This window comes from Lipotes vexillifer, unplaced genomic scaffold (genome assembly GCF_000442215.2).
Source record: "Lipotes vexillifer unplaced genomic scaffold, Lipotes_vexillifer_v1.1 scaffold36, whole genome shotgun sequence".
Taxonomy (NCBI): Eukaryota; Metazoa; Chordata; class Mammalia; order Artiodactyla; family Lipotidae; genus Lipotes; species Lipotes vexillifer.
In genome coordinates this window covers 4,827,073-4,838,580 of record NW_006792448.1, presented here as the reverse complement: position 1 = coordinate 4,838,580, position 11,508 = coordinate 4,827,073, and the positions used below count along the sequence as shown (strand labels likewise).

Genomic DNA, 11,508 nt, shown 5'->3' with positions numbered 1-11,508 from the left:
GCCTACTTGCCCCTCTCTTTCCCTCTCGATTTCAAATCAGTTGGCCTTCAACCAGCCCCAGTGCGTCAGTGGCCTCGAGTCACTGCTTTTCCCTCAGTCCCTCCAGCAGTCAGCCAACCAGGTATTTACTGAGTGCCAGCTCCAGGGAGGTGCGTGGGGATCCAGAAACAGCAAGACAGGAAGCTCAGCCAGCTGGGGGCGGTGAGTGTGAAGAAGCAAGGTAGCTACTGCCAGGTGCCAACTGAGTGGTAGTGACAGGGCCTTCTACAGGAATGCAGAGGAGGAAGGCGTCCCTGGGGGCTGGCAGGCAGGGGAGGCATTTTTTGAGTTGCTGAGAGATGACCTTTAAAGACAGGGAAGGCAGCAACCAGCATGAGCAATGGCCCCGAGGTGGGAATGTGCGTGGAGTGTCTGGAGATTTGATGTCTGATGTCGGGGAGGGCTTGGGCGGTGGGGACCAGGGGCACGGAGCTTGAGGATCAGGCTAAGGGGTGTGCATCTCACCAGTAAGCAGTGGGGACTCCCCCTCTGAAGGCAGACCAGTTAGCAAACTTGGCTAAGATTCTTTGCTCTGTGTACGGAGTTGGTCTTTTTCTTTTGGAGCTGCATTGTCCAACACGGAAGCCGCTAACCACAAGTGGCTATCCGAACTAAGGTGTGTTGTAAGTGCCAGATGTACACTGGATTTTGAAGACTTAATATGAAAAAAAAGCCAATGTACAATATCTCAATAATTTTTTTATATCGAGTACATGTTGAAACAATATTTTGGATATACTGAGTTATGTAACATATACTATTAAAATTAAATTCACCTGTCTCTTTTTACTTCTTTAAAGGTGGCTACTAGAAATTTACAATTACGTATGTGGCGCACATTGTAATTTAATAGACAGTGCTGGACTGGAGGCTTTACGATATCCGTTTTTGTTAAACCCCATTCCCTTCTTCTGCAGTCATGCCTGTCTTTCACTTTGTTAGCTTCCGACAGCTCTCCTTTCCCTTCTTGCCCGCCCTCCTTTGGTCACGTGGACCTCTCCTTCTTTTTTTACAGTATGACAGATGGTGGTGAGGGAGAAGGGGGCATCCGGAGGCTGCTTGCTCAGGCTACAGCCCCTGGACTCATGGAAGCCAGAATTCACCAGGCAGAGGAGGCGCTACTGATCTGGAATGCTGGTGGGAATTAAGGTTCTAGATCACTCTTTTCTGGCTCACTTGCAGTGAGCCAGAAATGCATTTTATTTCCATTTTGTTTTGCAAATATTTATTTTTAAAAGATTTTAAAAAATCTATCAAGGGCCTGCATGTCATTTACAAAGTCAGATAGCTCCAACATAAGACACATTTAGTAAAACAGCAGTTGTCTGCCCCTTGCCCTCCCCACCCTAGTCCCACCACTAGAAGCTCAACATTTCCAACTCCTCTTCGAGTATTTACTTCCTGAAATACATAAATTACTAAGTAAATTTCTAAATAAATTCTTTTACTGCTCTTTGTTGATTTTTCAGTTTTGACATTGTCTATTTTCTTCTCATTATGGAAGAAATGTCCTTTTCTGTTCTAAAATAGTTTATTAATGCTTGTTGTGTTATTAATATATAAATATTGTTCACAGCTGAACCACGTAGTATGTAATAATTACACTTTCTGAACAATTTTTTCTCTTCCTAGAGGTAATAATTGCCTGCTTTCTGTGACATTTTTACAAATTCTTACCAAATGCTCTACAAAATTGGAAAATTCCTTCAAATACTATTTTCATGTGGCCAAATCTGATGGTAATGTTATATTTTTGATCCACCCCCAGCTACCCCTCAGAGTGCCCTCCCTCCTCCCTGCCTTGAAATGATTGCTGGAGGCCCTGTACAACCATGTGCTTGGGAAAGCCCCCTCTTCCAGGTGTCACCCCCTATTTCTTTGCTCCTTTCTTTTGGTTTGCATCAGTAGTTCTTTGAGAAAGGGTGTGAGAAGATTAATTATTTTGAGACCCTCCATGGTTGAAAATGGCCTTATTCTACTCTCACGCCTGATTAATAGTTTGGCTGGGCACAGAATTCTAGATTGAAAATCTTCCCCCGACACCCCTTCGGCGCCTTGAAAGCAGTTGCTCTACTGTTTTCAAGCTTCCAACGTTGCTCTTGAAAAATCTGGTGCTATCCTGCTCCCAGACCCTTCGAATGGGACCAGTTTGCTTTCTCTCTGGAAGGTGTCAGAATCATCTCTCTGCCCCACTGCTTGGACATTTCCCAGGGAGATGCCTTGGTGTGTGTTTCTTCTCCCCGCCTTGGTGTGTGTTTCTCCTCAGAGGGCCTTTTCTATCTAGAAGCTGACCATCAGTTCTGGGAAATACTTTAAATAATTTTTTTCCCACAATTTTCTCCATTCTTTCTCTCTTACTAGAAAACTGTGGAATCTTCTGACTGCATCCTTCAATGCTGGCATCTTTTTCCTCAACTCCTTGTTTTCTTGTTCTGCTTCCTGGGAAATCTCCCCAGCGTTATCTTCCAACCCTTCTGCTGAATTTCAGATTTCACCTCTTATATTTTTAATTTCCAAGAGCTCTCTTGTTTTTTCATTGCTCCTTTTAAAGGAGCTTGTTGTTGTCTCATGGACCCGACATCATTTTTCTGAGGATATTAATTCAACTGTTTTGAAGTTTATTTTTTTCGGATCCTTGCATTACTTCTGTTCCTCTGAGTTTATTTTCTTTCTTTTTTTTTTTTTTTTAAATTTAGTATATTCTTTCTCTCTTTTACTTTGTAATCTTCCTCAAGAGACTGGTCATCCTTGGCTGTCTGTTCATATTGAAGAGTAGGTCACTAATAACTTCCAGAATCTGTGCGTGTGTGTATGGATATGGACCTTTCAACTTATGGGCTTTATTATGGAGTCGCCAGTTGGGGACTCAACCATTTTACGGGGTACTCCCAACCAGAAGGAACTGTAGAGCTATTTCTGGGGCCAGTTTCCAACCTGGGGCTGTGGGGTGTGCAGGGGAGGGGCACCTGAGTAGCAGCACCCTCTGAACCAAGAGGCAGAAGGGAGCAGGTGTTTCCAAAATTCCATGTATAAGACTTTCGCTTAACCCCCCCTGTTTGAGCACGGTGCTGCACCCCTGTCCTCCTCTACTGGAGCCTTTCTGGCTCACTTTCCCTGCAAAATGCCAGGGCGAGGGAGCGGCAGTCACTGCCCTGCATGGGAGAGGGGAGATGCCCTGGGCAGAATTGCTCCTCATGGAGACTGGCCACCAGCCTCCCTGTTCTCAGCGCCGTCATCTCTCCTGCCACCACAGGAGTTGTCCTGACCCTTCCAGCACGTGCGGCAAGATCTGTCTTATCCTCGTTGACTGGTGCTTGGTTTCCAATTCCTCAGCTCTGCTAATTGCTCCATCTGCTTTCCACCTTCCAAAAATCTGTTGACATTTGTTGCCTGCTGATGTCACCTCTCCTGTTCTCTCTTGTCCTTGTCTGTTTATTTTCTCTTTATGCCTTTGCTCTCATTTCAGTGGGGTTTGGGAAGGAGCAGATATATGTTGAACCTGCCGTGTTTAGCAGGAAGCCTCTGTAAAGCTTCCTGAGGTGCCAAGTTCACTTCCTTCCTTATTAAAGGACTCCAGTGCTGAGAGCTGGATCTTTGCTTATGGAAAATTTGTAAGGCTTTGTCATCATCAAGGTCAATGTTATTTAGAAGGTAGTGAAGACTAGATTAAATGCAGCATTGAGCCCAGCTTATTGCTGGAAATCTTTGCTTTTAAATAAATTATAATATTATAACAAATTATTTCATTATTACTTAAAAATTTTGTGGGATTAGATTTTTTATTTTTCTTAAAATTGCATGGAAAACAACTTCTGGTTGTTTTCTCTTTGGAAATTTGGGCTCCCTGTCGGCTGGGTCCTGGCTAGCCAAGTCTTCAGTAGAGTTCAGAGCTTGACTAGGCTGGACTAAATTTTCTCTAGGCATCTATTTAAAAAGGTAGTAGGGTCAATAAGGTTGCATGGGAGAAATTCAAGAAAGCCAAACTGCCTCCAGGGACCTTAAAATTCCTTTAACAAGTGTGTTAATTTAAAAGAGGATGCTTATCTATTTATTAAACAAAATACTCCCCCCCCCCACCCCGCCTCCAACACATACTGCACAGAGCCTTTACTAGGGAGCACCGATCGATGATCATTTGTATACAAAAGTGATGACATTGTTGTTTTCTAATGAAGTTCTTGAGCTTCACCAGCTGCAGGTTGGGGGTAGGGGGAGACGGGGTCTGTGGGAGAGGGGAGCAGGGCTGGTCCTCATGGAGTCTTTGTCATTGCTTCTCCAGGTGCCCCATTTCAAAGGTCTCAGCATCCTCACGCTACCTCCTGCCGCCACTTCCATCTGGGCCCCCCCCAGCCGCAGCAGCTCGCTCCCGACTTCCCCCTGGCCCACCCGGTGCAGTCGCAGCCGGGCCTCAGCGCCCACATGGCCCCGGCCCACCAGCACAGCGGCGCCCTGCATCAGTCGCTGACCCCGCTGCCCACCCTGCAGTTCCAGGACGTCACAGGTCCCTCCTTCCTACCTCAGGCCCTGCACCAGCAATACCTCCTGCAGCAGCAGCTCCTGGAAGCCCAGCACCGCAGGCTCCTCTCGCACCCCAGGTGTGTGTGCTACCTGGGCGGGGCGGGGTCAGGGCCCAGCGCTGGACCCCTGGCTTCTACCCTGCCAGGCTTGGCCAGCAGTCAGTCACCAAATGAGTCTCTGTGTAGGAGGCAGCTTTTGCTCCACTTAGAGGCATTTGTTTCAGGCAGTGAGCGCTGCCTTAACCTGATATGTGTTCCCTCTGTTAGTGTGTGTCCCTGTCATATCGCCCAGGTAACTGGCCAGGAGCTGGGTAAGTGGTGGGCTAGGATGCTCACAGTGGACTTTTCAACGCTGTGGGAGACTAGACTAGGGGACCCCTCACGTCCCCTCAAACTTCATGGTCACCAGATTCTAACATTGGAGGTCCCTAAGGGATACCTCAGGACAGGGCTGGGTCAGCCCTGCCCTCAGAGAGCCCACTGTCTGGTTGGAGAGACCAGCTATGAAACAAGTGCAGAGTAAAATGAGACAATACTAATCAAATGGGGCTGAAGTAGCTGTGGGATCCTGGGCAAGTCACTTCACCTCTCTGAGCCTCAATTGTTAAGAGAAGGAGCTGTACAAGTTAAGTGGTTCTCAAACATTTTTGTCTCAGGACTGTTTTTACACTCTTAAAACTTACTGAGGATTACAGCAAGCTTCTGTTTATGTGGGTTATGACTATTGATACCTACCCTATTAGAAATTAAAACAGAAATTTAAAAATACTTATTAATTCATTTAAAAATAAAAATAACTAAGGTATATGTTAACACTAATAAAAAATATTCAAATTCAAATATTCAAAAAATAGCTGTATTTTTTGCATCTAAATCAGTGAAAAGAGTGACTTTTTAAAAATACATATTTACAAATCTTTTTCATGTCTGGCTTAATAGAAGATGGCTGTGTTCTCAAGTCTTCTTCTGCACTCAAATGTGGCAGAATCACATGTCATGTAGTTTCTAGAAAATTCCACTGTTCACTTGTGAGAGAATGAGAGTGAAAAAGCAAATAACATGATAGTATTATTATGAAAATCATTTTGACCTCGTAAACCCCATGAAGGGGTCTCAGGGACTGCAAGCGTTGCTTGGAGCACACTTTGAGCACCTCTGGACTTGATGATCTTTAAGGCCCCAAGCGTCCATGTCTGTAGAGGTTGGGGTGCCTGGGACAGAAGGTGAGTGCTGTAGGAGGTCAGAGGAAGGAGAGGTCACCATGATCTGGAGTGTTCAGGGAAGCCTTCCTGGAGGAGGTGGCTTTGCCCTGGGCCATGAAAGCTGGGAAGAGTGTGGAGAGGGTGGAGGAGAGGAGAAGAGCATGGTGGGAGCAGACGGGGTGCACAGAGGTGGGAGAGCCTACAGGAGGCCTGTCTGTGTGTCCTGAATACATCCCACCAAGGAGAGAGGGGAGTAGTAGGAGAAGGAGCAGAGAAGCTAGAGAGACCGGGTGAGACAGCTGACCTGCAGTAGTCACACCCAGGGAGAGGCTCAGTATAGTGGGCAGCCCAGAGACAGCGGGAATTTCTGAGTTATTGGCTGCTGCCCAGGAAGCTTCCTTGGAGTTTGGGAAGAGGGCTGAAGGCCACTGCTCCACACGTAGGCTGTGGGCTGGGGCTGCTGAGCGCTCCTGGGAGCTGGGCTGGCCCTGGGCAGCCCTGACGCCTGGATTCCTCCTTCCCTTCCGGTGCAGGCGGAGTCAGGAGCGAGTGTCTGTCCACCCTCACCGCCTCCACCCCAGCTTCGACTTCGGCCACCAACTACAGACACCTCAGCCCAGGTATTTGGCTGAGGGCACTGACTGGTGAGTGGGGTCCCTGGGGGAGGGAGGGAGGAGGGTCTTGTCTGATCCATGGAGCTCCTGTTTCCTTCACTTCAATGATGCCGTAGTCCTAGTCTTCAAGCCCCAGTTTTTGCCCTGTCCACCCTCAGGGCCAGATGGCCCCCCAAGGTCCTGGTTCCAGCAATGAGCTCAGATGTGGCTAGGTGCCATCATGTGCCCAGCCTTGGGCTCAGTGTTCATGGTACTGCAGGGGAGGAGGGGACTGGAATGCAAAGCATTTCCCAAGCTCAGGGAGTGCTGTGAACCAGTGGTCCCTGGGAGGGGGGAGGAAAGGAGAATCTCAGGAGCTAGCATGGTCAGGGAAGGCTTCCTGGAGGGGGTGGGCCTTGAGGAGTCCAGAGAGAAGTGCCAGGACACGCCAGCCAGGCAAAACAGGCTCATGGAGATAGAGCCAGCTGGGTTGGAGGCAAGGACTGGGGAGATTGGTTGGGGAGAGGTTGAGGGCTTGGTTGTGGTGTCTTTGTAGGCAGCGGGCCCCTGTGATGTCTTCCCACAGTCTCCTGCACTCAGGGCAGAGGCCTTTGTTGCCCTGGGATGCATCATTGCTTTGTTTTGGATACTTGGTCCCACCCTACTCACAAGTTCTAGCTCAGGGGAGGGCTGACCTAAACAAGGGCTGGGTCTAAACACCTGAACACTTGAAAAAGATGTGTAGTTCACTAAAGTATTTAGAGGTAAAGAGCATCATGCCTTCAACTTATTTTTAAGTAGTTTAGGGAAAAAAATCCACGGAGAACTCTGTGTGTGTGTTTGTATGTATGGATGTATACGTGGAGAGAGAGAAGGAAACAGAAATGCAGTAAGGTAGTAAAATTTTAACACTTGGGAATCTGAGTGAAGAGTATCAGGGAATTTTTTGCAACTTTGAGGTAAAAAAGTGTGTGTGCGTGTGTGTGTGTTTTAAAGAATGTAAAAACAAACAAAGAACCTCAACGGAAAGGGATGGACTATTTAAAAAACAGACGTGCATTAGTGTCATTACTCAGCCATTTAGTCAGGCAAACTGGTGTGGGCAAGGGTTGCTTTGGAAGCAGCCTAGGACCAGACACCCAGGAATGGTTCAAAAGGGTAGTTCTGGTTGACTGGATGCTAAAGGTGCTTCTAGGTGCAGGAAATGGTTGATTTAACAGGTTCCTTGTCTCCAGCTCTTAGTAGTTCTCAGGTTTTCTCTGTTAGATTTAACGCTCTCCTAAAACATAGATTACACCACGGCCAGCTTCAGCACAGCCTTTTTCTAATTAGCAGATTCAAATTAGGAAGATTTAATTGTTGTTTGGATGAAATTCTGTCCCTCAGCAGGCAAGTCAATCCAGTTTAATTCTCTTCAGCACACAGAGCACCTGGGGTCCTTGTGTACGGCTGAGGGATCTGAACAAGGTCCAGCGTGGCAAGTGGGAGGGGATGGGAGATGCGATGAGGCAGGTGCTGCTGAGATGCGGGAGGCGCGGTGCGGGTTAGGCCGACGACTTGCTTTATTTGGCCAAATCTCCTGTGCTCCTCGCTCATTTCTGTCGCTCTGCATTCCTGACCCCTGCTTGCCTGGAGAAACAGAGAGGCGGGGACCCTGAGAGGCTGGCCTGTGCCCCAGCAGGGGACGCTGGGAGGCCCCTGGGCTGAGTCCCGCACCAGGTCCATCCGGGGCCATTTCTGCCTGTCCTGTCCCCACTTCCCAAGTAGGAGGCCCTTTCTCCTCCCTGTAATTAGCTCTGCTCCAGCAAGGGCCATCCAAGTGGTGACGAGGGGCTTTTCATCCCACCCCTCTTTTCCAGGGAGGCCTCTTCTGCCAGGAGATGTGAGGTCTGGAAATTAGATGACAGGAAATGCGTTGTAGGAGGGGCTGTGCTCACCCTCTGCAAGGATCCCTGGGAGGCAGGAGGTGGGGAGTGTGTCTGCGCACCGCCCCCCCTTTCCTTTAGAGAATCATCAGAAACCATTGACTTCTGCCCTAGTCATTTCAGGAATTGGCATGCCCCGATAGCTCTCATCCAGCCCCAGGCCTGAGGCTGCCTGGCCCTCCCCCACTTAGTTTAGGAGATTCTAGCCCTACCCAAGCAGCTGCTCGCACTAAGCATCCTGGGCTGGGAGTGTGTGGGAGCAGCAGGCCTTGGGGGATAAATCCTCCCCAATCCCCGCTTTCTGGCCTGGGCCCGATAACTTGACCCTGACCTCGAGCCCTGCTCCAGTGTCCGGAGACATCGTGTTCCTTTGACACGGTCCTGGGTTCACAGTTCTGACTCTGCCCCCAGTGCAGACGGCAGCCCGCGCGGCCATGCAGCCCTAGCCCTGCCTGGGCACCTGGGAGAGGCGGGTAGGGGTGAGAGCTCCCTACCATCCTTCCCCTGCAAGCAGCTCGGCCTCAGCAAAGGAGCCCTGTTCGAGGATCCTGGGTTTGGGAAGGGATTTTTGATGAGATGATAAAAGGGGATCCCAGAGCCCACTCAGGCCGAACCTGGGCAGATCACCTCTCTCATCTGAGGGCTGAGGTGTCTTTTGCTTCTCCACTCAGCATTCCTAGAATTGGAGGGATTCTGTTCCCAGTTCCTTGGGACTTTGCTTTTGGTAGAATTCCCTGAACATCTCTCTGCTACTTTGAATCTGTTGGATTCCCTGGGACTGCTGGGCAGGTGCTAAGAGTCAGAGTTTCTGCCACGTGAGGTGCCCCGGGGAACTCCTTTCCCCGAGGCAGGTCACGGGGTGAGCCCAGGCGACGATCGGAAACCCTGGAGCCCCTAACTGGCTATAGCCTGGGACCATGGATAAGGCACTGGCCTTCCTCAGGCCTCCGCTGGGCCTGCGAAAGTGAGGGCCTGGACTAAGAGAATTTCTAAGTTTGCTTCCAACTGGCTCCAAGAGTAACCTCATGTCCCAAGTGACAGACTCATCAGGAGTTGTTCCAGGGATGTGGGCTAATATATAGAGGAAATGTAGGAATATATATATATGTCATACTGTATAGACATCACAGCTGGAAGCAGAAATTCCTTTAATGTTCCTCATATTAAAAAAAAAGGTAGGGCTTCCCTGGTGACGCAGTGGTTGAGAGTCCGCCTGCCGATGCAGGGGATGCGGGTTCGTGCCCCGGTCTGGGAAGATCCCACGTGCCGCGGAGCGGCTGGGCCCGTGAGCCATGGCCGCTGAGCCTGCGCGTCTGGAGCCTGTGCTCCGCAACGGGAGAGGCAGCAATGGTGAGAGGCCCGCGTACCGAAAAAAAAAAAAAAAAAGTATTTGTTGAATCAGGTTTTTTTCCCTGTAGTTTCCCCTCATCTGGATTTTGCTGGTTATGCTCTGGAGGTGTCACCTCAGACGCTAAACTCACTATACATTGGCACCCAGGTTGCGACTTGAGCAGATTCAGGCTCAACTTTCATTTTCTGGCAAAAAGCACTTCATACGAGGTGCTGTGTTCTTCCAGCAGATAGCTGGTTGTCTCTCCTGTGTGATGTTAGTAGCAATTGATAATCTTTGCCCAGATCCTTTATTTCTTTAGGGGATGAAGGAATGTGACAAATAATTCAATCATTCCTTATTCATTGACTAGCTAGAAAACTTTCATAAAGAGCAATTTTCCTTCATCCACGATTTGGTTACCCTGCAGTACAGTTAACAGAGGAAAGGCAGGATAAATGTTTGGTTCTTCCCCTTTATTTTTTATTTTATTTGATTTTTTGCGGTACGCGGGCCTCTCACTGTTGTGGCCTCTCCCGTTGCGGAGCACAAGGCTCCGGACGCACAGGCTCAGCGGCCATGGCTCACGGGCCCGGCCGCTCTGCGGCATGTGGGATCTTCCTGGACCGGGGCACGAACCCGTGTCCCATGCATTGGCAGGCGGACTCTCAACCGCTGTGCCACCAGGGAAGCCCCTTCCCCTTTATTTATTAGTTTTCAAAATGAAGCATTGGTTCCCTAGCATCCTTCAAAGGGGACCAGTTTTCTTTAGCATCATTTCATTCTCACAGATTTGAACCTATTTGATGTATTTTAGTCTACTGCAGTTACACTCATTGATACAAAATGCCCAAACTCTGCCAGTGGGAACCTCTCCAGGATGGTTCCCGAATCCTTTTGACTTGACCTTGATAACTTCCTTGCTTTTAGTTATGACAAGATGTTTCAATCTCATGTTGCACATTTTTTTTTTTTCTGTCTCAGACCAGAACTTAGCCATTTTCCAAGGAACACTGGATCCTTTTCAGTTGATTGATTTTTAAGTGAAATGAGTCTCCTGTATGGTGAGGAGCAGGGGTGGTGGTCCAGGAGAGCTTTCCTGCCTCACAGCTGCAGGTCCCTCTCCTATTATTTTCTCTAAGTGGTTAAAGTATGACCTCTGCCCCCCTCCACTCTATCTGGAGCTGTCTTTCCTTTGCTCTGTATCCGTGACCGGCTTATTTGGATTCCTCTTTCAGCATTTCTCTCAGGGACGGGCTTTGGTGCACTAGTCTCAAGTAGTATGAGGCCCAGACTATACTGGTTCCTTCGATCTAGCAGAGCCCTTCCTTCTCTGAGTCTCAGTTCCCTTCGCCATAAAGAGAGGGGCAGGGCTAGGCGAGACTGAATCCCTTGCAGCTCTGGCAGTTTGTGACTCTGATTCTACTCGACGGGCTTGATGTCTGAGGTCGCTTCTGCAACCCGATGGCCGGATCACCTGTGCTTCACCGTGGCTGTGTCCCTGCAGGGATCTCAGTGTGGACACCGGCTTGAGTCCCGCTCAGTTCCAGGTGCGGCCCATGCCTCAGCATTATCAGCATTACCTAGCGACTCCTCGAATGCACCACTTTCCCCGAAACTCCTCCTCCACGCAGATGGTGAGTGAGAGGCTCTGCCAGGAAACTGACTCCCTTGCTGCCTGTTGGTGCCAATGGTGGGCTGAGGCCTGTGGCTCCCTTGTGTCCTGCCCGGCTGTGTCCTGAGCACAGGCAGGTCAGCCGCTCCCCTCCCCTCCCAGCTCCTATTCCCAACTGGGCTTGAAGGGGAAAGAAAGCAAAGCTGTTGGACCAGAAGCCAGCACTGCTGAAAGGAGGTGGGGCACTGGGGGTGGGGCAAGGGGCCCTGTGGCAGGCCCCGGTCTGG

The 11,508-nt window shown here is 49.4% G+C and overlaps 1 protein-coding gene across 1 annotated transcript in view; it reads left to right on the top strand.

Annotated features, from left to right (window-relative positions):
* ARK2C (arkadia (RNF111) C-terminal like ring finger ubiquitin ligase 2C) overlaps nt 1–11,508 on the top strand; it is a 105,981-nt gene that overhangs the window by 86,131 nt on the left and 8,342 nt on the right. Inside the window, exons 2-4 of the mRNA XM_007465620.1 lie at nt 4,319–4,634; nt 6,292–6,402; nt 11,114–11,243. Coding sequence (XP_007465682.1) covers nt 4,319–4,634; nt 6,292–6,402; nt 11,114–11,243 — 557 coding nt within the window. The remainder of the gene's footprint in view (nt 1–4,318; nt 4,635–6,291; nt 6,403–11,113; nt 11,244–11,508) is intronic.